General features: G+C 46.9%; 3 protein-coding genes across 3 annotated transcripts; all 3 read left to right on the top strand.

Annotated features, from left to right (window-relative positions):
• Nucleotides 1-2,685: 2,685 nt before the first annotated feature.
• Nucleotides 2,686-11,355, top strand: LOC128136680 (G2/mitotic-specific cyclin-B1-like). The gene is made up of 7 exons (XM_052776617.1): nt 2,686-2,939; nt 3,071-3,253; nt 3,642-3,800; nt 4,156-4,392; nt 10,446-10,583; nt 10,868-11,008; nt 11,260-11,355. Exons 1-7 carry the CDS (start codon nt 2,691-2,693, stop codon nt 11,353-11,355), a joined length of 1,203 nt encoding a protein of 400 aa, XP_052632577.1. The 5' UTR covers nt 2,686-2,690.
• Nucleotides 11,356-12,110: 755 nt separating this feature from the next.
• LOC128136679 (centromere protein H-like) lies at nt 12,111-20,778 on the top strand. Its single transcript, XM_052776616.1, has 10 exons — nt 12,111-12,153; nt 12,946-13,351; nt 13,503-13,558; nt 14,243-14,291; nt 15,197-15,271; nt 15,947-16,003; nt 16,901-16,964; nt 17,264-17,315; nt 18,484-18,647; nt 20,200-20,778. Exons 1-10 carry the CDS (start codon nt 12,111-12,113, stop codon nt 20,290-20,292), a joined length of 1,059 nt encoding a protein of 352 aa, XP_052632576.1. The 3' UTR covers nt 20,293-20,778.
• Nucleotides 20,779-21,317: 539 nt separating this feature from the next.
• On the top strand, nt 21,318-26,725 carry LOC128137623 (alpha-ketoglutarate dehydrogenase component 4-like). The gene is made up of 4 exons (XM_052778735.1): nt 21,318-21,426; nt 22,237-22,300; nt 25,151-25,353; nt 26,632-26,725. Exons 1-4 carry the CDS (start codon nt 21,400-21,402, stop codon nt 26,647-26,649), a joined length of 312 nt encoding a protein of 103 aa, XP_052634695.1. The 5' UTR covers nt 21,318-21,399; the 3' UTR covers nt 26,650-26,725.
• Nucleotides 26,726-27,424: the final 699 nt, after the last annotated feature.

Raw genomic sequence — 27,424 nt, 5'->3', positions numbered from 1 at the left:
TTGTCATACTGTTTTCTCGTTCTGGTATTTAGGATCAGTACCTTTATCAGTATCATGATAAAGACTGGACTTGATGTTGGTGGAATTTGAGGATAGACCGATGTAGGAGTTACATGGTCAGATCAGATTTACCAGCAATGCCGTTTGAAACATCCTTGAGCAATTCTGCTTCTCTTGTGATCAGACTGTTTATGGAAACTGCACAGTTTCTTTTGTAACTGTTAAACAAGTTTGCATTCCATTGTCCCCCCACACTCCCCACGGTGCTGTGTTAAAACACTATCTGCAATACGGGGCTGACTTGAAAAACTGCAGCCAGAAAGTTTCTAGAAGTCGCATTGCTTTTACATACAGTAATGAAGATTGAGTGATCACAGTCCCTCATTTCTCGGGGTAATGCTGCAGAACCAGCAGTGTTCTTAAAGCTTGATCCTGTTTTCTTCCGATTTATGCCTTTGGCGGTGCTTTTCTCACCTTGCCTCCTCCAGAAGGCTCAAGTCACTTGAATAACAGTGCTACAATTACACTTGGCCTATAAGCAGGGTGATCTTTCAGTTTTGAAAACCATACTCGAACAAAAACCTTCAGTTAATATTTACACGTGCCACTCATGTTTGAGGTGATTGTACAGCGTTTCACCAAACCAAGCATTAGCCCCATTGTGATAGGTAGATGAAAACGGGGGTGATTTTTCTTTTCAAATCAAGTTAGCTTAACATAATGGAAAAGCCTTCACGCTTGCCACAACTTTCTGTGAGGAAAGGCTGATTTCCTACTTCAGCTGCTAGCAACAGGACCTGGAACCAGTGAAGGTGGCTGGGACCACGTTAGGTGATCCTGGCAGCGAAGGTGAGCTGGTACCTGGATACTTCAGGCAAGTGCAAACCTGCACCTTAACACGCGTTCAGCAGGTTTTTGTGTGTTGCTCAGCAGACATGCAGGGAGGACAATGGCAATAAGTGTTGTCTATCTTAAATTCGTCGAACAAGAACCGGTATCCGGCAGTAATCCTCCAAAGCAGCGTTCAGGCTTCCCCCCCGGCAAGATCTGTTAGAACCGTGCTGCCAGGGCGGGTTTTCAAATCGCAGGTGTGGGCCAGCTGATTTATGTTTTAATAAATACCGTGGTGGGGGAGTTTTTAGTCTAGTCACTTGATTTGCGTGCAGACAATTGCAACAAAACACTTTCGAAGATGGAACAAAGATGTAAAACGAACTGCAGCTATGTATGGTACATCTGGCGGCAAGCCACGTATCTGTGCATAACGAGTTAAAAAATAAACGCGTTTTTCAGCAACGCTGTAAGTGCATCTCGACTTCTCTGGTTCAAACGTCAGCTGGGATGTAAAGCGCAAAGTTGCCGGGGAAGAGCCTGCGTCAACAGCGCGCTCTGGGTCCACCTCCGGCTGGGAGCGCAGGAGCCGGTCGGGGGCAGGCGCCGCCGAAACAGGGGCTGCCGGGCCCTTCCTTCTCCTGGGCCCGAGCGCCGCCTCCCGGCGGCAGCCGGCCGCGGGGCGGGTGGTGGGCCTGTCACCGGCGGCTCGCCCGCACAGGGGCTCCCCGCCGAGGCCGCCGCCTGCCTGTCGCCCCCCGCGCGGGGAAGAGCCCCAACCGCCTCCGGGGCGCGCACGAGCAGGTGCGCCCGCCGCGGCCGTAGTCCCGCCCCCTTTCCAATGACCTTGGGCGTCCGTTTGGGGTCGCCACGGCAACGGAACGCCGGCAGCCAGCAGGGAGGCAGAGGGCGACCAATCAGCGGCGGCGGCCGAGGTGTTTAAACCCTCGGCGGTGGCACTGAGCTCTGTACTTGGCTTGCTGCTGCTACTGCGGCGGCATGTCGTTCAAGGTACGGACGGGACGGGACTGGGGAGCAGAGCGGAGCGGGGCTTCACGCCGCGGGTTTGGGCATCGCTGCTCGCCCTCATACGGGGCGGTGGGGGAAGCGGCTGTGAGGCCCTACGGCGTCCTGCTCCCCAGTTCCCTTCCCCTCTGCCCAAAAACCATCCAGCTTCGCGGGCGGAAAGGTCTGCGGCGGGGCAGACATCGTGACCTCTCCCACTCACTCCAGTTTCTCCCTGGTGGGGGGGATGGTGATGCGTGTGCACAATTCTCCTGGGGCACCCTTTCCGTTCCCCCCGGCTCCCCTTCAGTACTCAGGTCGGGGCGGGGGGGGGCAGCCGTGCAACCCCCCAGGTCCGCATCTATAACCCTCCAGCGCTGGGGCTATGTAGCCGTGCAACCCCCTGCCCCGGGCCCTCTTCTCCAGGCCACCGCTTTGGGGCATGGGGCGAGTGCCTGCAACACCCCCCGGCCCCTCTTCTCCAGACTGCTGCTTTCAGGTGAGGGGTGAATGCCTGCAACCCACTCCCAGCCCCTCTTCTCCAGGCCACCACTTTCGGGTGACGGGCAAGTGCCTGCAACACCCCCCAGTCCCTCTTCTCCAGGCCACTGCTTTTGGGAGAGGGGCGAGTGCCTGCAACCCCCGCCACCAGCTCTCCTCCTCTAACTCTCCAGTTTCGGGGCTGCAGCTGTGCATTCCCACCTGCGCCCCCCGCCCCCAAAGTCACCACTCGTGGGGTGCAGCAGCAGGCCCAGTGCCCCCCCTGTCATGCTGCTGCTGACCGCCCTCCCCTCTCCCCACAGCACACCCATGGGGCCATCCATACAGTGGCGAAGAGCAGACGGATTCCTGTCATGAAACGCAGGTCAGTGATGGTGGCTCCCAAGCTGGGGCTTTGTACCCGCATCGCCCTGGGAGACATCGGCAACTGCACCTCTGAGCCAAAGACACAGGCTGCCGCCAAAGTGATGGTCCTGGGCTGCAGGTGGATGCGGGCCATCAGGTCCTTTCTCATGATCTCCCTGGGGAAGATGGCTACCAGGAGGACCATGCTGGGGGCCACCACCAGGCAGGTGCTGCCACCAGCCCTGAAGCCCTCCCAGGTATGGCCCGCCGCCTCCTCCCCAGCACTGCGGGGCTGCTGGATGCAGCTCACCCCACAGGAGCCCTCACTTGGCCTGGGCTGAGCTCTGGAAGGAGGTGCTACCCACACTGATCCCAAATTTCCTTGTAGTTGGCGCCTCAGTCTCCAACCCCCATGGAGGTATCTGAATGTTCCCCATCAGACGATGCGCTATGTCAGGCTTTTTCTGATGTCTTGCTTGATATGGAAGACGTAGATGCGGAAGATGCTTCTGACCCAAGCCTCTGCAGCAGCTATGTGAAGGACATCTACAAGTATCTGAGACAGCTTGAGGTTAGTAGGAGTAGGTCAGAAGTGCAAGGGGCATCTGCTGACACTGACAGTGAACCTGTCATAGGCATGGCTTGCAGCTGGTATTCACTTTCACCTATTGATTTTCCTGAGGCACTAATAAGTCATCCCTTAACTTTAAAATACAAGATTAAACTGAGCTGATAACATAAACAGATGCTGGTTGTTAGACCAAACAACTAGTAGTACTAGTATCATGCTCTTTCTAGCCCATCTCTAGTAAACAAAGAAACCTGGTGCCCTATGGCCTACACCTATGGGCTATGCATGTACTGAACTCCTTGATAAGCCTTAAGATGCAACAGAGGCTAGGCATTACAAATCCTTCAGCTAAGTGACGAGATCTAATAACTGTATTCCTTCCACACAGCAAAAAAACCCAGTCAGACCCAAATACCTGGATGGCCAGAAAATCAATGGGTACATGCGTGCCGTGCTAATGGACTGGCTTGTGCAAGTACAGTTAAAATTCAGACTCCAGCAGGAGACCTTGTTCCTGGCAGTTGCTCTCACTGATCGCTTCCTGCAGGTGAGTGTCTCTTGCCCAGTGTCAGGCAATGCTTCTACCCTAAGCTAATGCATAACGAGCACTGATCAGTAACACCCTATGTGGGCATTTGATGTTGAATTGTGTGCACCACATAACCCTCTTAGCTATGAACAGTGACTTGATATATCAAAACTGCTTATGCCTCTCCCCGATTTGATCTCAAAGCCTTCTAAATACCCCTGCAGATACCAATAGAGGTAACAGATGATGTACAGTTATTCCGTATATGCCAGTATGATCATCCTGCTGTAGAACAAACTTCACACCGGCTACCTTTAAAAGCTGTGTTCTGAGCAAAGTCATTCAGATAAATCTCTACTGCTTCTTACTACAGGACAATCTTGTTTCCAAGAAGATGTTGCAGCTGGTTGGTACTACGGCTATGTTCATTGCCAGCAAATACGAAGAGATACTTCCCCCGCATATTGGAGACTTTACCTATATAACTGCTGACACTTATACAAAGCTACAAATCCGCCAGATGGAGGTGAAGATCCTGCAAGCCCTGGACTTTGGTCTGAGCCTCCCTCTCCCTCCGCACTTCCTAAGAAGGATTTCAAAGGTTTCAGAGGTAATGCTGGGAAAATGCGTTACTGTAAGCAACACCTGGAAAAGTCAATACTCTACTGTGGCAGCTTGTTAAAATGGTTCAAAACCTTAGAGTACTGCAACCGTTGGCAACTGAGCCTGGTTGAGACCTGTCTCTTGTGTGTTTGTCTGCTTGTGGTCACATGAGCCTAACCCACCCAAAACCAGAGTTAAAATGTGTGCCTGCTACTGCAGGTGACTGCTAGCCTGCCATTGAAAGGAGTGTTCCTAGACTATGAGCAGCCTGTGGATAGTTAGGGCTTGGCGGCCGGAAGATGTCGCGCTGTACGGAAAGATAGGGCCTCTCTCCTAAGAGCCAATAACCTTTAGTTTATGATGTAAGCAGGCGGAAGTGACGTTGTAAACCTTAGCTATATAAAGCTGTGTTACTCATCAATAAACGCCATTTGCCATCCACCATATTGGTGTCTGTGAGCCGATGGCCCGAGCGGTCTGGGGTTGGTCGCCGTGCCGTTCCTGAACCAGGTCGCCACGCCTTTGAAGGCAACAAGTGGTGCCGAAACCCGGGAATCATCGCCTGGACGGGTGAACGGCGGCCGGAGCGGCAGGACCAGCCCGGCGGGGAGGACGCTCCCGGACCAACAAGGAGGATGGAAGCCCTTGTGAAGGTCGTATCACAATTACATAAGCAATGGGGTATTGATTGTAAACCCAAAGATTTTACTCTCGCTGTTGCGAGGCTCTTACAAATAGGGGTCATTGACCAGCCGGTGGATATTCTCCACCCTGAAGTGTGGGATAAGTGTACTAAAGCGTTAGCCGAGGAGACGATGTCCTCGGGTTGTGGGAAAAACCTTAAGTCTTGGGGGAAAGTCGTACAAGCTCTGCAAAAGGCCATACAAGAGCAGGAGACCTGGGTGGCAGCAAGGGACTGTTTGTTGGTCACCCCGAAAGTAGGAGTCGGGGCAGCCACACAGACTCCGCTCCCCCCAGACGGTGGCAATTCTGCTGAGCCTAAAAACTTGCGAGAGGGCGATACGCCCCCCAAATCCCCGAACCCCGACCCGCTTACAGACGGACAGAATCAAGCAAAATCCTTCTGGGGTGGGTTAGCCGAGGAGGCCAGAGGTGCCGCGGGGAAAGCAGAGTCTGAGGACGTCTGGGCTAGACCACCGCCCTATGCGCCCCAAAATGGCGCCGAGCAGCAAGGGGGAGGGCGGGGCGAGGACGCCGCCGGCGGGAACAGGAGGGAAGCGCTATAACTAACAAGCGCGTGCAAACGGGAAGGGGAGGAGAACGAGAAGGAGAAAAGTGGCGGGGACAACCGGGAAGGGCAGGGGAGCGTGAGTGATGGGTGGAGGGCCAATCAGAACGGCCATCTGAAGAAATGCCCTTATAGGGCAAACACCCCCCCTAGTAGAAGGCGGGGCGAGCCAAGAGGGGGGGAACAGCCCGCCCGCAAGGGAAGTGGGCGGGGCCGGAGCCCAACAAAAAGTATCGGAGCCCGGAAGTAACCAGTCAGTCGAGTTCTGATTCCGGATCAGACACTAGCTGGGACGAGTGGCTCGCAACCGATCCAAATTCAGAGGGGGAGGAAGCGGAGGTAAACAAGGTTAAAAACCAAAATATCCCCATCCGCAATAAAGAGGGGCCGCGAGGGGGAAAAATTCCTCTCACGGACTGGAAAAAAATAAAGATTGCGTGTGCCGATTGGGCCCCATCGGCCACGCTAGCGTTCCCGGTCCGGGTGACGGACGGGGGACAAAGGGTCTATTCGCCAATAAACCGTAAGGATATACAAGCGATTGTTAAAGCAATTGCGGACAAAGGGCTTAATTCTGCCATGGTCTCCACCCTCATAGATGGGGTTTTCGGAGGAGATGACATGCTCCCATTCGATATAAAACAGACTTGTAGATTGATTTTTGATGGGGCAGGGATGATTGTTTTTAAACAAGAATGGGAGGACAACTGTACGAAACAACTAGCCCAAGTAACTGGGGCAGATCACCCACTACATGGCTCCAGCCTGCAGCGACTAATGGGTACAGACCCAACAATGATTACCCCCCAGGCACAAGCCCAAGGCCTGCGGGCCCATGAAGTTACGGCAACTACTCGTGCAGCTAGAGAAGCTATTCGCACAGCCTCTAGAGTTATCGCCAAGCCATCGCCATGGTCTACAATAAAACAAAATGAAAGTGAAAGCTTTACACAATTTGTGGATCGCCTCCAAGCAGCGGTCGACTCCTCGACCCTACCCGCGGAAGCAAAAGGTCCAGTCGTTGCAGACTGCTTACGTCAGCAGTGTAATTCAAAAACCAAAGAAATCCTACGATCACTACCGGTGGGGTCAAGTATCGCAGACATGATTAAGCATGTCATGAAAGAAGAGCATCTGGCCCCGATCCAGGCGGCTGTTCACACCGCTATAGCTAATGTGATGGCATGTTTTAGATGTGGCCAGGCGGGCCACGTGGTGGCAAACTGCCCCCGACTGGGGGATCCGCCAACAGCGCCCCCCCCGCGCCAAAATCAATCCAGAGGACCGTGTTGGGCCTGTGGAAAGAAAGGACATTTCGCTAAGGATTGCAGATCTAAAGCCCAGGGAAACGGGGGGGGGAGAGGGCACTCGGGCCGCGCACGACCCTCTCCCACTTGGGACATGAGGCGGCCCAACTATGCCAACCCCGGGTGGGGCGAGGCGCTCCCGAACCCGCTGCCCCCTCGAGAAGCGACCAACTTCATGGTCCAACCAATGGTCCAGCCCAATCAGCCCCTATCACAGGGACAACAAGGACTACCCCTTGGGGGCGAGACCTCAGGGTGGCCCTGGCAGTAAAGTGTGACAACCCGCCAGTGGTATGGGGGATCTGTTCCCTCTATAATATCTCAAATGACACCACCATTAGTGTTCCCTTCTTGATTGACACCGGAGCAGATGTTACAGTTATTCCTGAGACGAATTGGCCCCCACGCTGGAAATTGGAAGACGCCCCCATGGTAGGTGGAGTCGGGGGATTAACCCGAGCTCGGAAGAGTGCTCAATTGGTAGCAATCACGCTCCACACTGAAAAGGGACCAGAGAAAACCATCACCCTTTTCCCATATGTCATGTCAGGAGTCCCACCCCTGTTGGGGAGGGACGCTCTAGCCCTGCTAAAAGCCAGAGTGACAAATTTCTGAAATCTAAATTGGAGGTATTGGCAAAAACAGAAGGTTTTGTCAACACCATTCCCCCGGGAGACCAAGCACGCCTACTAGCAACTGCTCTACTGGCACTGAATCAATTCCCCAGGGGGGAGGAGGTGAATAGCCCCACCCAAAAACATTGGGCCACTCGAGCACTAGAAGAAGGCCCGTTGGTCATAATTAGAAATGAGCTGGGAGAATGGGAACAAGGGTGGAAACTGGTTCTGACAGGGCGAGGGTATGCTGCTGTCAAAAAAGATGGTAGAGTTAAGTGGTGCCCGCTTAAGTCTATCAAACCAGACCTTCAGAATAAAACTAATGAAAACTGTGAGTTTTTGTTCACAGGACTGGATCATCAGACACCCCCGTAACCCGTACATCCCAGCAACAAGAGAAAACGACAAGTCGGCAAGCGTCCTGTCCAAGCCAGGAAGTTCCACACTGACAGAATCCAGGCAACGGCAAAATAGCCTCCACGGGGGGGGGCTGCAATGCCTTTGTGTGATCCTGATTTCGGAGCTTGTCACTATAGGACAGGCAGAATCAAATTACCATCATCATCAGCCGTTCAGATGGATCCTACGGGACCCTGCAAGTGATCAAGCGATAAAAGAGAACGTAACAGTAGGTGCCCCGACTTTTAGTGTGAGTACTAGTGACCTGTTTCCGAATTTTAAAGATTGGTCTTTCCCCCCGAGCGGCTTTCAAAGAGCGACATATTGGTGTCCCAGTTCAAACCCAGGAAGAAGTTATTGTAACTATCCAGGATATTGGTTTTGTGGGTATTGGGGATGCGAGACCATTGTAACAAGTGATAGATGGAAACCACAAAAAGAAGACGAATTTTTGCGAGTAAAATGGGGACCAAATGGGTGCAAACATCCAAAATTTGCAAAAGATGGATCGCCGCTTGCGAAAAGTAATTGTACCCATTTGATTTTGGAAATCCAAAACCCGGCCAATGCAGGTTGGGTTGTGGGAAAAATGTGGTCAGTATTCATTCACAAATCCGGCACAGATCCAGGAGTAGTGATACAAATCATTAGAACCACGCAACAAGTACCCCAAGCAATCGGGCCTAACCCGGTTCTTAACCCACAAACATCTAAACCTTTAATACATAACACCACAAATAATACCAAGGGTACGGCTCCCAATAACACCAAAATTTTAACAACTTTAGAATTTGAAATGCCCCCCCTATGGAAGTTGTTGAACTCAACGTAACTCTACAAATCCAAATATGACAACAAACTGCTGGCTTTGCTATGACGTAAGGCCCCCTTTTTATGAAGCAGTAGGTATACCCTCTAAACCAGAACTAGTGAATGGGTCTAATCCTGTACAATGTATATGGAACACTGAAAACAGCCCAGGGATGACAATGCAATATGTATCAGGACAGGGCAGATGTGTTGGCGAAGTACCCCCCGAGAAAAGGCGTTTATGTACAAACGAGACCACACTAGAAAAAGGATCAAAAGGTGATTGGCTAGTTCCTGCGAACAACACCAAATGGCTATGTTCGAGAATTGGAGTTACCCCATGTATATCTCTTAAACTGTTCAATGGAAGTAATGAATTTTGTATACAAGTAATAATTATCCCAAGAATCATATACCATCCTGAAGAATTTATATATAATCATCAAACCCTTTTAACTTCTCATCATATACAAAAGCGAGAACCCTTTACCGCTCTGACCATAGCTACCCTACTAACTATAGGAGCCGCAGGGGCAGGAACAGGAATAGCCTCATTAGTCGAACAAAACCAGAGGTTCCACTCCCTTAGAATAGCAGTAGATGAAGATTTGGTTCGAATTGAACAATCGATCAGCGCTTTAGAAAAGTCATTGAGGTCACTGTCAGAAGTAGTTTTACAAAATCGTAGAGGATTAGATCTCATGTTTCTACAAAGAGGCGGACTATGTGCTGCATTAGGAGAAGAATGCTGTGTATACGCAGATAACACTGGGGTTGTCAGAGATACTATGGCCAAACTTAGGGAGGGTCTAGACAAAAGAAAAAGAGAAAGGGAAGCCCAACAAGGGTGGTTTGAATCATGGTTTAACCGTTCACCGTGGTTAACCACCCTGATATCTACCTTGATAGGACCGATCGCAATGATCATGATAGCACTGATCTTTGGACCCTGTATACTGAATAGGCTCGTGTCGTTTGTCAAAAGCCGACTAGAGAAGGTTAACATTATGCTGGTAGAACACCAGCAACTGCTTTAAGGATGTACCCACTCAGTGTTACCCCCAGTTATCCCTAAGTTACCCCAAGTTACACCCCATTATTACCAGTTACCCTCTAACTTCCACCCGTTCACTGTGCCTTATGTTTTTTATTCAAGTTTATGACATATACTTTTTAAGATTGTTATAAAGTATAGAATAAGAATAGAATTTTTTTAGGATTTTTGTATTTTAGCCAATTTAGTTATGCATAGGGAGGGGGGAAAATGTGGATAGTTAGGGCTTGGCGGCCGGAAGATGTCGCGCTGTACGGAAAGATAGGGCCCCTCTCCTAAGAGCCAATAACCTTTAGTTTATGATGTAAGCAGGCGGAAGTGACGTTGTAAACCTTAGCTATATAAAGCTGTGTTACTCATCAATAAACGCCATTTGCCATCCACCATATTGGTGTCTGTGAGCCGATGGCCCGAGCGGCCTGGGGTTGGTCGCCGTGCCGTTCCTGAACCAGGTTGCCACGCCTTTGAAGGCAACAGCAACCTGTGATTAAGTTACTTGGATTTCAAGCCTATAGCTCCGAAAATGTTCGCTAAGGGAGTATTTCTTTCTGCTTGACTAAACAAAGGCTTGACAGGATGTTCTTGCCTTGGAGATAGCCAATACTTAACTCTGATTTCCTGCAGATGAACTTCCAACAGCACTGTCTGGCTAAGTACCTGATGGAGTTGTCCATTTTGGACTATGATATGGTTCACCTCCTTCCATCCAAGACTGCAGCCGCTGCCTGCTGTTTGGCTCTGCAACTCACTGGATGTGAGTGGGTAAGTCATGCTTGTCAGACCACCTCCTAGTTTGGAATTTGGTGTGCCTGTGCACCAGCTTAAAAGGCCACCCTGGGCCAGGTGCATGCCTTCTGCTTCCTTCACGGTATCTCAGCATGTCGTCTCCCTGTGGCCCATTACAAGGGCACAGCAGTAGAGCAGTAACTGTTAACCCTCCCCTGTGAGACAGGAGACTGCAATTGCCCAAGCCCAACAGAAGACAAAGAACCCAGTGTACTCAGATTGTTCTAGTAGGCTTGTCTAAAGACTTACCTTCGTTTCAGACACCAACTCTGCAATCCTGCATGTCTTACACTGAAAGCGACCTTCTCCCAGTTATGCGGCATATAGCAAAGAACGTAATCCTTGTGAATAAGGGTGTTACCATGCAGATGGTAAGCAGCATCTCACAGGGCAGTCGGGGAGTATGTGTGGTTAAGTGTCAATATGTGGTGCTTTGAAGCTGGCTTAGCTGAGCCACTGCTGTCAGGCTTGGATCAGACTGGCTCACTTCAGCTGAAGATCTCAATCTTGCCCAAGTGGCATGAGCCAGCTGTGAACTGGTGGTGTGTGCTAGGGTGGGCTATGGGCTTGGCTTGACCATCAAGCCTCAATTGAGCTGGAATAGTGTAGGTTTATGAACAGGATAAACTTAATAACACTTATCTCTCTGCAGGCAATCAGGGACAAATATGCCAGCAGCACCAATGGCAACATAAGCACCACTGGACAGCTGAACTTGCTTGTGGGATCTAGCTCAGCCTCTGATTAAGTAGCAAATCGTATCTGATATCAAGCAGAATAATGACTCTCTGCTATTGTGTATATAATGTACCTTATTTGTGTGTTTCAGCCTTTTAATAAAGTATTTCCACTTTGTGTTCTGTGGGGTAGCACAGATGACTTCCTACAGTGGAGGTGTCTGGCAGGGGGGGGCTAGCCCAGCTGGACTGGCTGATCCCCCATCTAGGGCTATAGGCACCTGCTGATGTAGTGGCAGAGACAGCATCTGCCAGGTTAGCCAAATTGGAGTGCAGCTCTATTTAACTTAGTATTTATTTTTTATAGGATATTTTTGTTAGTAGCTGTTGTGGTTTAAGCCCAGCTGGTAAGCCACTCGCTCACCAATCCCCCCTGACCCCCATCCCTGGCCATGGTGGGAGGAGGAGAAAATATAAAGGCAGGCTTGTGGGTCGAGATAAGGATCAGGAGGGATCACTCACCACTTATGGTCACAGGCAAAAGTCAGGCTCAACTTGGGGAAGAAACAAAATCCATTTAATTTACTACACATCAAAACAAGGATATTAGGAAGTAAAACCAAACTTTAGAACACCTTCCCCCCACCCCTGCCTCCTTCCCGGCTCAACTTCTCTCCCTCCTCCCCCACAGCAGTGCAGAGGATGGGGTCAGCTTGCCACACGTCTCTGCTGCTCCTTCCTCCTCAGGGGGAGGACTCCTCACTCATCCCCTGCTCCACCGTGGGGTCCCTCCCATGGGATACGGTCCTTCACGAACATCTCCAACATGGGTCCTTTCCACAGGCTGCAGATCCTCACAAACTTCACTGGTGTGGGTCCTTTCAAGGGGCTGCAGTTCCTCCTGAACTTCCCTGGCGTGGGTCCTTTCTGCAGGCCAATCTTCAGGCACAGACTGCTCCAGCGCGGGCTTTCCCACAGAGTCACGGCCATCTTGGGGGGCATCCCCCTGCTCCGTCGTGGGGTCCTCCCCGGGCTGCAGGTGGGCATCTGCTCCCCTGCTCCCCTCCATGGGCTGGGGGGGACAGCCTGCCGTCTCACCACGGGCTGCAGGGGCATCCCCTCCTCCCCCGCTCCTCCGCCCCCTCCCTCTTCACTGACCTCGGTATCTGCAGAGGTGTTCCTCTCACATCCCACTCCCCTCTCTGCTGCAGGTTCCCCTTCTTAAATCTGTTCCCCCAGAGGCGCTACCACCGTCGCTGGTGGGCTCAGCCTTGGCCAGAGGCGGGCCCGACTTGGAGCCGGGGAAGCTTCTAGCAGCTTCTCACAGGAGCCAGCCCTGTGGCCCCCTGCCCCACTACCAAAAAAAGCCCCGTGCTGCAGGAACCCGTAACAGTAACTTGTGACTAGTCAGCTCTGCCTCTAGGAGAACACCACTGAGAGAGCTGTATCTGCCTTCACTTGGCAGCAATAACTTTTTTGTCGACCACTTCCCCCGTGGGTTTGTTTTTTTTAAATCTCTGTTACAAGTATTTAACTGTACTTCTCCTTCCCTTCTGTTATTTATCTGAAAAACACCCAGGAGAAGGGACTGCCTCCCTCCCTTCTTGCGCCTGCCACAGGTGAAGGGGCTTTTTACGGGAAGGGCCTGTGTGGGCAATAAGCTCCGCAACCACCACATGCCCTTCTGACGACCGCGGGCAGCCTGGGTCAGACACGGGGCGCTTGTTCGGGCCGGGGTGCCACCGTCCGTGTGCCCGCCCCGCCCCTGGCGGCGGGGCGCGCCCGTCCCCCCCTGGCGGCCGAGCGCCGAAACGCCGATGGGGAAGAAGAGGCGCGGGATTGGCTGGAGCGCCGCCGCACCAGGCAGAAACAACCGCTGGCCGCGCTGCCGAGGGCCGCGCGCGGGATTTTTGAAGAAGAGGCCATGGAGCCGATGCAGTGGGAGCCGGGCGCGGCCGACGTGGACACCGAGGCGGAGGCGGACACAGACACGGACACGGAGGTGGACGCGGACGCGGCGGTGGCGGCCGAGCCCGAGAGGAAGGCGGACGTCCTCATGCTGCTCCGGTCAGTGCCGGCGGGGGGGGGCCGGGGAGTCGGCGGCGGCGAGCTAGGCCGCGGTGGGGTGGGCGTGAGGGGCGGCGGCTGCGGCCGGGCCCCCGCAGCGCCCGCCGTGCGGGGCCTGACCGGTGTCGCTTTGCTTCTGCTCCTGCTCCAGGCTGAGGGACCAGATCAAGCAGCAGCTCGCGGAGTACAGCACGGCGGTTCATGCCCGTAAGCTTCTCCCTGCTCTGACTCCCCCCGACCACCCCCGGCGCTTCCTCTTAATGTGATGTTACAGTAATACAGCATGTGGCGTGGCTGATAGGTGTATTCTTAAAAACTATTTATCAAAAGCGCTCCTCATAGTAGTGAAATACTTTTCTTGGCTGAGCATCTTACTGCATTTTCTAGACGGCTCTTGGAGACCTGTTTGCATACTTACAAAACTGCCTCGTGACTGTTGCCAGCTGCCCTTTCTCCTCTTGGGTTTTCGCTTTAGACCCAGGACTCTGACACGTGATGGTGGTTTTCAGGAATCTGAGTACTGGGGATGAAGTCGTACCAAAAGTCCGCCAAAGTGTTTGGCAGCAATACTGATGTAAAGTGTTTCTTCTTGTTTCCGTTATTTACGCCTTCTTCCACTGAACCAGGCAGCTGCATATATAGAGCAATGCTGTGAGCCAGCTCTGGCATGTCTAAAACATGCTAATGGAAATATTTTAAAGCCTAATTATTTCTCTGCTGCAGCTGATCGACAGTGTAGTCTCACTAACAGTGGAAGAGATGATAAGGCGTGGAGGTAGGAATAAGAAATACCTTGTTAGTATAGCCATCAAACTGCTAATCCTTTACGCTCTGTAGATAGTATTTAAAAGTCTTTGTTGTGCTTTTTTTAGTGACGTTCTTTCTTTGCAGGTCAAGTAATTTGCTGCGATTACGTCAAGAACCAAAACAAAATCAAGAAGTATGTCATTGCGTAACTTCAAGCTTTTTATGTATTTTAAAGTAAAGAGGAGAAGGGTTAAGAACTGAGCTTGGACGTTCTCTTCTAGTTATTCCTTCTTAGTAAATCTCTGGATTAACGATCAGTACTTTGTAGGAGTCCAGTGAAAATAAAGGAAACGAAGAGAATCATAGAACAGTTTGAGTTGGAAGGGACCTTAAACATCATCTAGTTCCACCCCCCCTGCCATGGGCAGGGACACCTTCCACTAGACCAGGTTGCTCAAAGCCTCAACCAACCTGGTCTTGAACACTTCCAGGGAGGGGGCATCCACAACTTCTCTGGGTGACCTGTTCCCATGCCTCACCACCCTCACAGTGAAGAATTTCTTATGTGTAATCTAAATCTACCCTCATTCAGTTTAAAGCCATGACCCCTTGTCCTATCACTATGTGCCTTTGTAAAAAGTCCCTCTGCAGCTTTCCTGTAGGCCCCCTTTAGGTACTGGAAGGCTGCTATAAGGCCTCCTTGGAGCCTTCTCTTCAGGCTGAACAAGCCCAACTCTCTTAGCCTGTCTTCACAGGAGAGGTGTTTCATTCCTCTGATCATCTTCGTGGCCCTCCTCTGGACTTGCTCCAACAGGTCCATCTTCTATATGGGGAAGAAATATTTTACTCAGTCTCCTAATGTAGTTCTGTATCTGATGTGTCTTCTAAACTTGCAGTCTTTCTTGTGATGGCTAGAATTCACTGATATAGTTCCACATGCTAAAATACTCTTGGCCTTAATAATTTGTGGTTTATAAGAAAAATTCTTGCTTTAGACATGTAGAGAGCCAGTTAAAAGTGTGACATTGCTTTTAAGTTTTTGTTATCTTCACATTGTTTGGGGTTGTGGTGTTTTTGTTTTGTTTTTTTTCCCTTCAGGGACACAGAAGATTGGGAAAGACGTCTGGAGGAAGTAACCATCTCTTTACAGAACAAGACGTTAGCCTTGCAAAGGTAGAATTTTCTTCTTGTTTATTTGGAGGTTTTCTGTTTGTTTATGTGTGCGCACATACGTGCACATATACATTATTCTGATTAAAATAGGATTTCAAAGTGGTATGGTGTGTGTTACAAACATGAGAGATTTTAGTACCATCTAACCAGTAAGAATGCAGATGGAGATACTGTAGAGAACAAAAAAAATTACAAGTTGAAATGTGTAAATCCAAAGTTTCCTGCAAAATTGTGAAAGTCTGACTGTATAAATCAGAAAACGTATTTCTTGGCAGTATTTTGCCAATGCATATGAAAAGGTGGAAGTTTGATAGGTGTTATACATCTCCTGTGTTACATGGCAGTTCATTTGAATTCCCACCTTTGCCCAGCTTCCTTTCTGCAGACTCTGGGATTAATGGTGTCCGAGCATGTTTGGCAAGAAAGGAAGGAGTTGTCACTCTCACAAATAATCACTGGTACGCCTTTCTTGTCCTGAGAGTTAAGCCCCATTATTTAAGAAGTGTGATATTTAAAAGGTACTGAGTATTTTATACATATAATCCCAATGTGAAAGTGGACATACATACATACATGGAACCTTGGAAATACCTCTTCTGTTACTTAGCTAAATCTGCTTCTCTCAGTTTCTTACCAGTTCTTATCAGTTATATGTTTCTTCCCCACACTATGCAGGATCCAACTTACGTTTGCCCTGAGAAACAAAATGAAGCAAAATGATGATGACTCACGGTAAGGTGTTCTTGGGTAAAGAATGGCTAGAAAGGAATGGACTTTACACAGTTTAATGTGACATGTTTCTACATTACTTCATTGTACCTTGTTTAAAAGCAAGCTTCCTGCTTCTAGTTTTGACTGAATGATATACTGTCCACCTTCTGGCTAGAGTCAGCATGATCAGACCTCTTATACCTAGGGTGGATTTACATTGGGGCTCTGAATTAACCAACCTTTGGTTAAAGAGATCATAATTTTTGATTGACTATTGAGAACTGTTTGTAGTTAAGAGTTTTTTGTCTTTAATGCATGAGTTACCTGCATTTATAATAGCTGAGCACATATTACAGGCTTGTAACAGAGCCTTGCCTCTGCTTTGCTGCCTTCATTAATTAATCATGTAGGAGCTTAATGTCTTTGAAAAAGAACTGAAAGTTTCAAAGATGTTTAAAATTAGCTTTTAATTTCCTGCCCAATATTAATGGGTGTGTGCATGTGAAGTGTTATATGAGAAATTTAATTTCTGCCAGAAATACAGCCGAAAACATTGCATCTCCATGATGTCCCTGCCATGAGCCAGAATTCAGGAGCTTCAGTTCTTAGCCATTCTCAGGTGGCTAGGCTTCCTTGATGCCTTCCAGGCTCTGTGATTTGAAATGTTAAACAGACTTAACTGAAACATTACGGAAACTGAGAGGGAAGTAAGGAGACTCTTTGGCCCCCACAACAATACTTGGTATTAGGAAGGGTGCAGTGTGTCAAAAAAAAAAAAAAAAAAAAAGGTATACTTTATTTTGGTGTTAGGGGAAATGGGGATTTTTTTCATTTAATACAAATAACCTTGATTAAAATATTTATGCTGGTGACTCATATTAGTGGTCTTAAAGTATGCAACTGTGTTTTCTTCCTTAGACTGATCACGGAAACTGTGAAACGCATAGTAACGCTCAGCCAGAGAATAATTAAATGTCAGCAGGTAAGTGGCAGTTGTAGCTTCTGTTGCAGTCGTGCAGGTCTACCAACCTTAACGTGAGCAGGAGTACAATTTGAAAGTAACAGGATCACACAAGTCATTTGAAGCTAAATGTGTGGCCCAAAGGGTGAGGTTTCTACTAATAGTAAAATTACCAAAATGATTACTGAAAGTGAGTATGTAAGAAAGTCTGCTTCTAGAGCCGCCCTTAACTGCTTTTGTGGATTGAATTAGCATCTTTCAATATTTTTTGGAGCCAAGAGTCTAGGAGATACTTTTTTTTTTTTCTTTCTTTCTTTCAGCAAGCACGTGAGAAGGAGCAGAAATTGATTGACATTAGAAGGAAAAGACTCAGTAAGTGTTAGCTGTATTGACTTTGTTTTATATTTGAATGTACAGTTCATTTTTTAAAGTCCTTGTAGCAATATTAATTTACATCTGAAGTAACTGCAAAACTCTCAACACAGTTATAAAACTTCTGAAAAGAGTAGGAAGTACTGTAAAAATGAGCTGGTGTGTTGTCTACTTGAGCATGAGACTGACGTGTTAGAATGAGAGATGCAAGAAACTCAGAGAGTGTGTGGTGGTGGTTTATTATTTAGTGGAAGCTCCCCAGAAAATTACACATCATTAGTAATTTAATAAGTCCTACAACACCTAAAGGATTTTATTTTTTGTCAGACTGTACCTTTATGAAATGTTTGCAGAATAGGGGAGGGGATTTACTTACAAAGAACTCTTGTAATAGTATATATGTTGGTATTCAGTAAGCTTGTTAAGAGTGGATCAAATTTAGATGTGAAGTCAATCTTCAGAACTTAATAAGGTAAATACGTTTTTTGAATGCTCCTAATGTCATATGACCAGGTTTGCCAACAGTTTTAACTGGTTTTTGTTTCATGCATAGGAAGTGGTGTATATGTTGACAGTAATGAACACAGACAATGAAATACCTGCCTTCATAGGAAAATGAACATCCCTAATATCTTCGGAAATAAAGGAAGAAATGCTCTGTCAGCATTCTTTCAATGTATAAACTGTCCCTAACTGACCTTATTCAGTCTAGTTTTTAGCCTGGTTTCCTATAAAAAACTAGTAATATTCACTGGTGTTGTCCATATGTCCCTTGTATGACTTCAGAATTTGGTTTCAATCAAATTTGAAAAAGGGGAAAGGGTCTTAAACACCACTGACTATACAAGTTGTGACAACTGAAGACAGGGTGTAGGACAGATGTTCAAATTACGGTCCGTGTCTGATGGAAATGCAAAGAGCATACAAAGTACTTTCTGTTTTGCTAGCAGCCAGGGATCAATGAGCTTTGACACCAGGTAGCCACAGCACGTGTTGTCTCTCGTGTGAAAGAATTATCTTGAGGTGTGTTGGAGGGAAGGGACAGAGTGTGAAGTTAGGGTTATTGCAGTGGAAGTGCCTTGGATGCCTCTGAGGAAAAAAGCATATCTTTAGTTCTATGGCTCACCTAACTACTTCTTAACACTTCATTTTCCTGATAATGGAACAGCACTAAAAACAGCTGGAAGGGAGAAACTACTGCAAGTTCATACCGTGATGAAAAAACAGAAGGAGGAACAAGCAAGGGTGAACATGATCGAAACACTGGAGGTGATACGTAATAAGTTGGAAAAAGAGATACAGATGACTACAGTAATTAAAAATGTATTTCAGGTAATGTGTTGTAGGTTTTAGTAGCAAGTTTGCGGTTTTGCATTACAGTCAAGATAACATAGTGTATGGTAAATGTAACTTCAAACAAAATTGTGTTTTCTAAAATCTTTAAGTAACTAGGGTGATGGAAAAACTGCTGTATGAAAGGAAAACTTTAGTGCTTTAAAAGCTAAAAGCATGAAATCATCACAAACTTCTTTGGAATAATTATTTACAGAGTTTAGAGATGGTCTGTCTATCTTTATTCCTTTGTTCCCTTAAAGGTACAAAAATAATCCATTTTCTCAGAGAATATCTGTCACAGAAGTGGCTGTCTTTCCTTATGCTGTCACCCTACACCCCTCCAGATCAGTTTCCCCATCTTATGGTTAGGAAAAATAAGTAGGTCTTAATCCCGTGATACCAGCAAGCCAGACTGCTGCTCTCAGTCTGCCCCTTCCGACCACATGCGCTTCTCTGTTTGCATCGCCCACTGCAGCCTTGTGAAAGCCTTGGCCTGCAGCCATGGCCAGTCTCGAAATACTTTCAGTGGTGTAGCCTTCAACCTTTTGGTTACCCACATATCAGAGGCTGCTGACGAGTGTGTATCCATGGAGCTGGCTGGCAGGTCATGTGGAGTGTGGAGTCATGCAAAGTGAGGAAGAAAACCTCATGATTTGGGGTGGGTGGAAGGGCCTCCTGCAGCATCCTCTGCTCCAAGGGGCTCAAGTAAAGCTCACATACGCTGTGCTGCAGTCTGGTACTCTGCGTCTCACTGTGTGACTTGTCCTGGCTTCCTTCACCTGGGTCCACAGATCAGTGGCTTAAGTAGAAAGATGGGAGGCACAGTGAATGGTAAATTGCAATTGCAGTACTCTTGAGTTTATCTGCAAATGGGTTATGAAATCCCGTTCAGTGCACACTAAGTTTATTTAAAAAATATAGGCTGGGGAAAAGAGAGAACATATTGGACAGCTTCAGGTAGAACACAGGATATAACCATGTCGTGAATTTGAATGATCGGAGAATTTCAAGGACAGAAAGTGAGCCACCGGTTTTCATATTACCTGTTATGTCTACTACTAGTTTGCATTAGTAACAATGTTATATCTCAAATTGAGAACGAGAAATTAAACATTTTAGTGGGTTTTAGATTAGATTCCTAGAATTATCTTCTGGTTTTGTATTCCTGAAATCTTCTGAGCTGTGAGTAGAGCAAATCTTCTTTGGTTAAATTTAGTAATTCCCATTTTCAATCCAGATTGGCAGGGTGAGAACATTAACTGTGTTATCTTGTGTTTGAGGCAAACTTTATTCCATGTGTTTAAAAAACAAAAAAAATATCCTCTAGGAAATTCAAAGCACTGCTTTTGCGGGTTTTTTGCCTATGTATTGACAATAGGATCTAAAACAATACTTCCCTTCCTCCTCTTTCCCTTCATCCCGCCTACTTCAAACACTGCTGTGAATTTCAAGGGCTTCTAAATTAAAAAATGGGCAGCTTTTGAGAGGTTTTACTAGGAATAATCCTTTTTAAGGGCTTTTTTTAACCAATAATCTTTCCTTCTTACAGAGTATCATAATTGCAAGCAGAGTTAACTGGGCAGAAGATCCATCTTTGAAGGCAATTGTTCTACAGCTTGAAGATGATGTCTATTTGCTGTGATTCAGGAGAGATACTGTTTAATCTTATATAGTGTATGTAATCAATGGACTAAACTTGATTGCTTTCATAATGCATATTAATCTCACTTTAGGAATTTGAAAATGTAACCTTTCTGGTAGTTGTTGTTCTCTCAAGAGACTCAGAACGTGGCCATGCAACTCTTTGAAGTGAAATTTAATTCTTGGCACACAATGAATGTTTGAACAGGTAGCGTAGCTGGTGAAACTACCTGAAGAGCCGCTTTGTAGCTGTCCTGTCCCAGGTGCTCATCTCCCTCTGCAAGGCAGCAGAAACACAAGAAGAATAATCCATATATCCACACAAGCTTTTTTGTAAAATTTGGCTTAAACCAAGGCCCTGTCATGTCTGTCCTCACTCCCTGGGCACCAGCAGTCTGCAGAGCTCAGACAAGATCCAGGACCCTGCTCTGCCCCTGGTGGAAAGCTCAGACTGGAAAAGTTAGTTAAGTCACTCTTTGGTGTTTTTTTTTTTTAAGCTTTTTTATTAAAGTATTATGTATAACTTTAAACAGCGAAAAGTTTGTAGTTCTTGATTGTAACAGCCACTTGTGACTGTGCTATATGCTGATTAGTGAAGCAGAGCATCCAGCTGTAGACGCAATCTGTAGGTGCCGTCCCACGTAGCAAAATATGACACCACTAGGGAAAATGCACGTGAAGTGGAAGCATTGAGTTCATGCCATTGAATACTCAGCTAAGCAGTATTCTAAATATGGTTTTGCATTGACAATTGTGTTTTCAGTTTTTTGCCTGAAGAAACTCGTTCATGTTTTTATGCGTGTAATGTGTTAAAATATTTTTACTTTTGGCTTGGCACGTGATTATTAGCTTTAAAAAGGTGGATGGCAGGTCTCTTGATGGAATGAAAATAAAACAGGCTATCTTGAAGCGGGTTTTGTTGCCGTTGGTTGTTTTCCTTTTAAGGCGCCGCCCCTCAGGTTTGCCGTAGTCGGTTTTTGACGCAGCCCTGCGCCGGGCCACGCCCCCTGTGGGCGGTGCCGCGCCCTGTGGGCGTGGCCCGGCGCTGCCCCTCAGGCGCGGGTGGCGGGGCGCGGCGCGGCGGCGGGGGGTCACCACGGGCAGTAAGATGGCGGCCGCCACTAGGGTCGTTCAGGTAACGGCGGGGGGCGGACGGCCCGGGGAGGGGGTGGCTGGGGCCGGGAGCCCGGCTGGGGCGGCGGGCCTCGCCTCGCGTGCTGCCGCCCAGGCCTGAGGCGGCCGGGGCCTGAGGCGCCGCTGGGGGGGCCGGTGTCCTTGGCGCGGAGGGAGGAGGCGCGCGGTAGGGCCCGCCCGGTGTCGCCGGTCATTTGATGCCGGTGGCCTGGTTCTCTAGTACCAAAGGATGCTACAGGGCAGCCCGCACCCATCGGTGGGCTGTTCAAGAGGGGAGGGGGCTAGCCGGCAGCTCCTTTCTAAGCCATCCCTCTTCAAGGTGAAGGCGAGACGTGGGGTCTTCTTCAAAAGACGCGCTTGAAAAATAAGCAGTGTGGCTTCGACTCCCAAGCTTTATAATTTACAGTCTTGTCTTACCGGACCTCGTCAGTCCCATCCAGCCAGCTGAACAAACACGTACCGGCAGAGCACAGCTCGCCGTTCTTGTGCTGAAACTTTATAATTGTGTTTATGCCACTGCGGTAGCCGTTTCTGCGCACACACACGCTGACTGCTGTGAGAAAAGGAGGAGAACGCTTGTTCCTGCTCAGGACGTTAGGGTGGAGGACTGCCTTTAAGGGTGAAGTGTCTCTGCAGGTGAACATAGAATGTTAATAGGTAATAAGTTTATCAGAGCGGTGGTGCAGAAAGCAGTGGTATAGAAGTGGTTGTTTAATACGTTGTATGTTCCATTTTATTATTGCAAAGGTAATGTGTGTCTAGAAATATATTTTACTCTCCCTGTTTCTCCTGCTACCTTGCCTTGTTCTAGGTAGTCAAGCCACATACTCCGTTAATTAAGTTCCCGGACAGAAAAAGTAGTCCCAGACCTAAAAGTAAGTTATTTAATCTCTAGATACAACTTGTGCCGCCTTTCTTTGCATTAACTGTTTATATAAGAACCAGCACACAGTTTTTCTGCTTCAGCTACACGACTCAACTGATTTTGAGCAGGGTTTCTGAAACACAGTTGTTCTAGTTTGAAGGCAATGCTTTGACTCTTCAGACTCTATACAGCTGTGGGAATATACATAATACATGCATGGCTTTGTTTCTTGGTCAAGGCAGATTCACAAAGATTTCAAGTGTTGCTTTTCTACTCATATAAAGTCCCATTTTTCTGAATACTAATATTTGCTTGAAAGGATTGTGCCCAAGTCAGTTTGAAGCAGCTTTAGGCATTCGGTGGTACTTGCAGAAATGTTGCTGCATTTTCCTCGTCTCTTCTTTTTTTTAGTTGGAGCGTGTGATGTCTGTGGTATTTAAAACCCAGATTATAGCTGGGAGAGCCATTCCACTGTACATTTTAAGAAGCGTTTCCTTGTGCTACTAGTTAAGGCTGAGAAAAAATCAATTTCATTGCAATCTTTGACATTAATTTTTATACCCATAGCTATGTTGATATTTAGAGGATTCCCAATATGCTTACATTTAGACACCAAAGTTATATGAGTGGTATGTTGATACTCCTTTTGAGTCAACAAAACATTTGAAACTAAAGTAGGAGACATCTTAAGAAGCTGTTATATTATTCTCACTTGTTTAGAAATCGTACTGTACCACATTATTTGCTGCAGCGTTATCTCGTTTGTGATTCAGCTTTAAGTTTAGTTTATCCATTAACATTACAAAGTATCTACAGAGCACATCAGTGCCACTTCTGACTTACCTGTGAACTCTTCAGGAACTATTTTCTGCAATAACTTTCTGTCAGAATTCTGTATGTTGTGTACCGTTCAGCCAAATGCACCACCTCTCATGCCAGTGCTTTCTCAAAGCCTTGAAAACATGTTACTTACCTCGTTTATCTCTGCATCAGAAGATTTTTGTGACTGTATCTTTTAAGCATGTTAGACTTTTCTACCTTAATGAGGTTCTGTCATGTCATTAGTAAATTGCAATCTACCTCATCTTGCTTGAATGCTGTAGCAGTAACTGTGTTTCACTGTGCCAGACTGTTGCTTCTACGTAGCCAAACAGAGCTCTGCAGATCAAGACTAAGCTTTGAGGGGTGTGGGTGCTTGAAAGGCTAGCCAAATTCTTTTACCATATTACTACTGCAACATGACGGGTCTCGAACAGGGAAGGGAAGAATGTAGTAGAGACTGTATCTGAGCTAAAGCAACAGCAGTATTAAGTCTGGTACTTTGGAGTCTTGACTTCTGATGTTTTTAATTGGCTAATGCATCTACTCCAACTACACTTCAGACTAAAACATACAGTAGAGGAAAATCCTTGGCAATCTCTAGACATTTTTGTGGTGTATGAAAAAAACCTGGAGAAACTTTTCACATAGAAGGTGTGTTATTTCTTGAAACAAAAATAGTTTGCTCGCCCTGTTCAGAATATGCTCCTTCCAATGGACTCTCTTCCTCTTCACTCTGCGTGGGACCTTCCATTGTTCCTGAACCACCTGATCAACTTGGGACTTTCAGATACAGTCTTCAGACTGAGAACATCTGAATATGCCTCTCAATGGTGGCGTGGTTTTTTTTTTTTACCAATAAGGTTTGATCACATTGCTGTAGGTGTTTGATGTCCCAATACTGCCATTGACTCAGACTCACTGTGGCCAAAACTGGCTCCTCTCCTTTGTCCTCATTGGTCTTGTTGGAGGCAGGAGGGAGAGAGGCAGGCAATGCTGTGGTATTTTAACTTCTCACATTCTTTGACTCATCCAGTCTTGATGCTGCTTATTTTACAATTATATAGTCCCTCTGTCCCAGACGTTAGATGTTTCATCTGTCTTGCTCGTTTTTCAGGAGCACTGAGAGGGACTTGCTGCGGAAGCATTCTGCTTTATCAGGTGTTTTAACCTTATGTAGAGAGGTCTGAGTGCTCATGAAGTAAACATACTGCTGTGAGACTTGGTCCTGGCTGGTGGGGTAATTGCATACTTCCAGTGTAAAATCAGCCATGGTGGGACAGACCTAAGGTTCAGAATGCTGACTTTGACAACACTGCCCTTTTGTCATCTCTTCTCCTGTCCTCAAACTCAAGGCGACTTCTCTAATGGGAATTCCTTAAGCCTACCTTCTGGGCCTCACGCATAAAGTACTTGATGCACTCCTTGGTCTCTGCATTTCATAAACATTGATTGCTGATGCCCGATATTTGGTGGTCATTTTGCACATCATTAACAAAATTTGATATGGTGCCATTTTGTAATATTAAAAATGGGTACAATACTGCATTGCATGTTGTGATATGTCATAGCTGTGAGCTTTATTGTTCTGTAAGCCTCTACCTCTTTTTCACTTGTCTGTCTTTACAGTCGCAGTACACAAAAAGCATCATCTCAGTGGATCTTAGTGATTTATCTTTGTTTATCTTTCTACATAATTGCCTACACACACACATTTATGGTACTTTATGCTTCTTCTGTAAGTACAGCTTCCCAGTGAAAAAGCCTTTGTTAGGTTATATGCCGATTTATCTTCTGTTTCCACATCAGTATTTCTGCCACTTAAACATGCTTTCTCTCATTGTCAGAATTTTTTCACTTTGCTCTTGATATATTTAAAAACAATAAAAGCAGGTTGTGAGAAGCAGAGTGTCTCAATTCTTTTAGGTATTTGTTATAATGAAGAAAATTGTCAATAACTGGTAACTTTTATTGCCTGCTCATTAATTAATTTTACAGTCTTGTTATATTTCTGTAAATGGTCTTGCAATGTGGGTTTCGGTACAGGAATCTCTACAAGCAAGTGTGCCGTCTCTCCATGCTTCAAAAGCACAGGACTCTGTAGGAGGCAGATCACCGGCCTTTCAAAGTATTTCACCTGTTAGTAGAGTACAAGGTACACCAGACACTTCTGAATTAGCAAGAACCTTACCTCAGAAATACAGAAGGAAACTTATGTCAGACGAAGAGATTGAATATATTCAAGTAAGTTTCATTGATTGGTGTGTATTGTCTGTATTTACCTAGCATTTAGCTTGTATTTCTACACCTTCTTCAAAGTTTCAGACATGGTATTACATTGCAGTTCTTGCTAAGTGTGTGCTCTGAGCTTTCACTGCTTTGATGCACTACACCCAAGCTACAAATTCTTAATACAGAGGGTGCCCAACCCTCACTAATTAGTAGCTTGTGGTATTGCTAAGTAGAGAGATACGGACTTAAAACAGACATGCAGATAGCTTGCGATAGTCATAGCCTATGTTAATCACCGTCACTACCTGTTTTGTAACAGCTGTTTAATGTGTAATTTGAATGCGCTGGACAGGAGCACGGGAGTCTGCTCTTAGATGAGCAAAGGCTATTACCAGGTGATTGAAGTCCAAAATACTTCTCAAACTAGTTTTTATAAGTTATTTATTAGTAAGCTAACTCTTGTATTTCTAGTAGTGGAAACATTTTATTAAACTTCATACAATTTTTTTCTGCAGTATTTGCAAATATGGTATTGTACATGAAAGGCAAGAAGAACCTGCTTTTGTTCTCAACAGTGTTCAGTCATAAACACTGATGCTTTAAAAGGGAGAATGCACAAAATATGAAGAACTCGTGAGATAGTTGTGACTTGAAATGAAAAGACGCTTGCATGGTTTTGTTAAATGATAAGGACACCTAACAGTGTAACCATGTTAGTAGAGGAAAGCAGTTTTCCTGTGTGTGTGTGGGTAGGGTACTATAATTAGAAATAAAATGAGTTATTACCCATAGTAATACCCTTCTTGACCTCTAGCATAAATTTTCTCACGGTGAGGTAAGTTGTAAAATAATTTTCTTGGGAAAATAATGAATTGTGAATACTTTCTGATTTCTCATAAAGATTGTCATAGCTCACCTTGGCTTTGTTTTTACTTTGCACTTTGGAATTTGGGCAGTGAAAATAATTCTAAAACCTGTGTTCGCTACTGCTGCGTTTGTCAGACCTTTCTGAAGTGAGTAAGAGTCAGGTTTCTTCAGAGTGGGAGAGTGGAAGCATCTGTAATTGTAGGTCGCAGGTGTTGATCTTTTCGTATTCTGCCCTGAAAAAAGTGGGAGCTGTTGCTGGTAGATGTTGATACCTGACACTGTGCATGTTCTTGTATGGATTAAAAATCAATGTATAAATCAGAAAATAGAAGTCTCTTAGTCTGTAAAAGTGCAAAAGAAGCTTTGATCTCCATTTCCCTTCCTTTAGTGGAATGTATTTAACTGTCTGCTTGTCTTTTACAGCGTGGAGGTCCAGAATAAGCACGGAAGAGAGTTTGTTGGCCACTGTTGAAGTATTGTGTTCACAATAAAGGCATTTCCTTAATATTAAAAACAATTGCATAGTAATAGCTTTAATAAAAACCCATATGAAGAGTGAGGTTGACACAACACGCTACATACGAGTTTGTGATTGAGAAGGATTTTCTGTTGATGGCTGACTAGCAGTTGAATAGATTTGATGTCCACCCACCCCATTAAAATATTTTTCTAATGAGCCGTTTGCAAACTTGACAATCTAACGGAGTCATTTTATTTTTCTACTTTAAAAGATTCGGGTGTCCCACGAGGAGCAATTTTGCGGGCGGGAAAGGGACACTGAAGCATTCTCTGAGACATGATGGAGGCTTTGTGGTTGCGACGCAGCCTCGGCCGGGCAGTTGCGTAGCAGCCTTTCTTCCCCGAATAGCCCATCTGAGGTCGGGAGCAAAAGAAAAACAGGTTCTTCTGGGATAACTTCGGTTGTCAGCTGTTTCAGCAGACAGCCCGTTGCCTCCGGTTGCAGGTAGGCGGCCACGGTACCCCTGATCTGAGCGCCGAGTTTGCAAGGGGCAGGGTAGCGCGTAGGCCTTCGCTACGCCCTCGGGCGTGTCAGAGGGAAGCGAGCCCCTGCGGCCAGAGGGCCCGCGCCGCGGGCAAGTACCGCCGCCGTTGGGGCCGCGCCGGGCAGCCCTCTCGGGCGCGGCGGAGACACCGCCCCGCCGCCCCCGCCCCGCCTCCCGCCGCCCCCGCCCCGCCTCCCGCCGCGGGCTGCGAC

Source organism: Harpia harpyja, chromosome Z, assembly GCF_026419915.1.
Source record: "Harpia harpyja isolate bHarHar1 chromosome Z, bHarHar1 primary haplotype, whole genome shotgun sequence".
NCBI lineage: Eukaryota > Metazoa > Chordata > Aves > Accipitriformes > Accipitridae > Harpia > Harpia harpyja.
This window is presented reverse-complemented; position numbering and strand designations above follow the sequence as displayed.

Coding starts and splice junctions, on each gene's coding strand:
- LOC128136680 (XM_052776617.1), top strand. CDS start 2,691: ATGAAACGCAGGTCAGTGATGGTGGCTCCCAAGCTGGGGCTTTGTACC. Junction 2,940..3,070: donor CAGCCCTGAAGCCCTCCCAG/GTATGGCCCGCC, acceptor ATTTCCTTGTAG/TTGGCGCCTCAGTCTCCAAC. Junction 10,584..10,867: donor AACTCACTGGATGTGAGTGG/GTAAGTCATGCT, acceptor CCTTCGTTTCAG/ACACCAACTCTGCAATCCTG.
- LOC128136679 (XM_052776616.1), top strand. CDS start 12,111: ATGGGTCCTTTCCACAGGCTGCAGATCCTCACAAACTTCACTG. Junction 14,292..15,196: donor AACCAAAACAAAATCAAGAA/GTATGTCATTGC, acceptor TTTTCCCTTCAG/GGACACAGAAGATTGGGAAA. Junction 18,648..20,199: donor TAATTAAAAATGTATTTCAG/GTAATGTGTTGT, acceptor TCCTTCTTACAG/AGTATCATAATTGCAAGCAG.
- LOC128137623 (XM_052778735.1), top strand. CDS start 21,400: ATGGCGGCCGCCACTAGGGTCGTTCAG. Junction 21,427..22,236: donor CCGCCACTAGGGTCGTTCAG/GTAACGGCGGGG, acceptor GCCTTGTTCTAG/GTAGTCAAGCCACATACTCC. Junction 22,301..25,150: donor AAGTAGTCCCAGACCTAAAA/GTAAGTTATTTA, acceptor TGTGGGTTTCGG/TACAGGAATCTCTACAAGCA.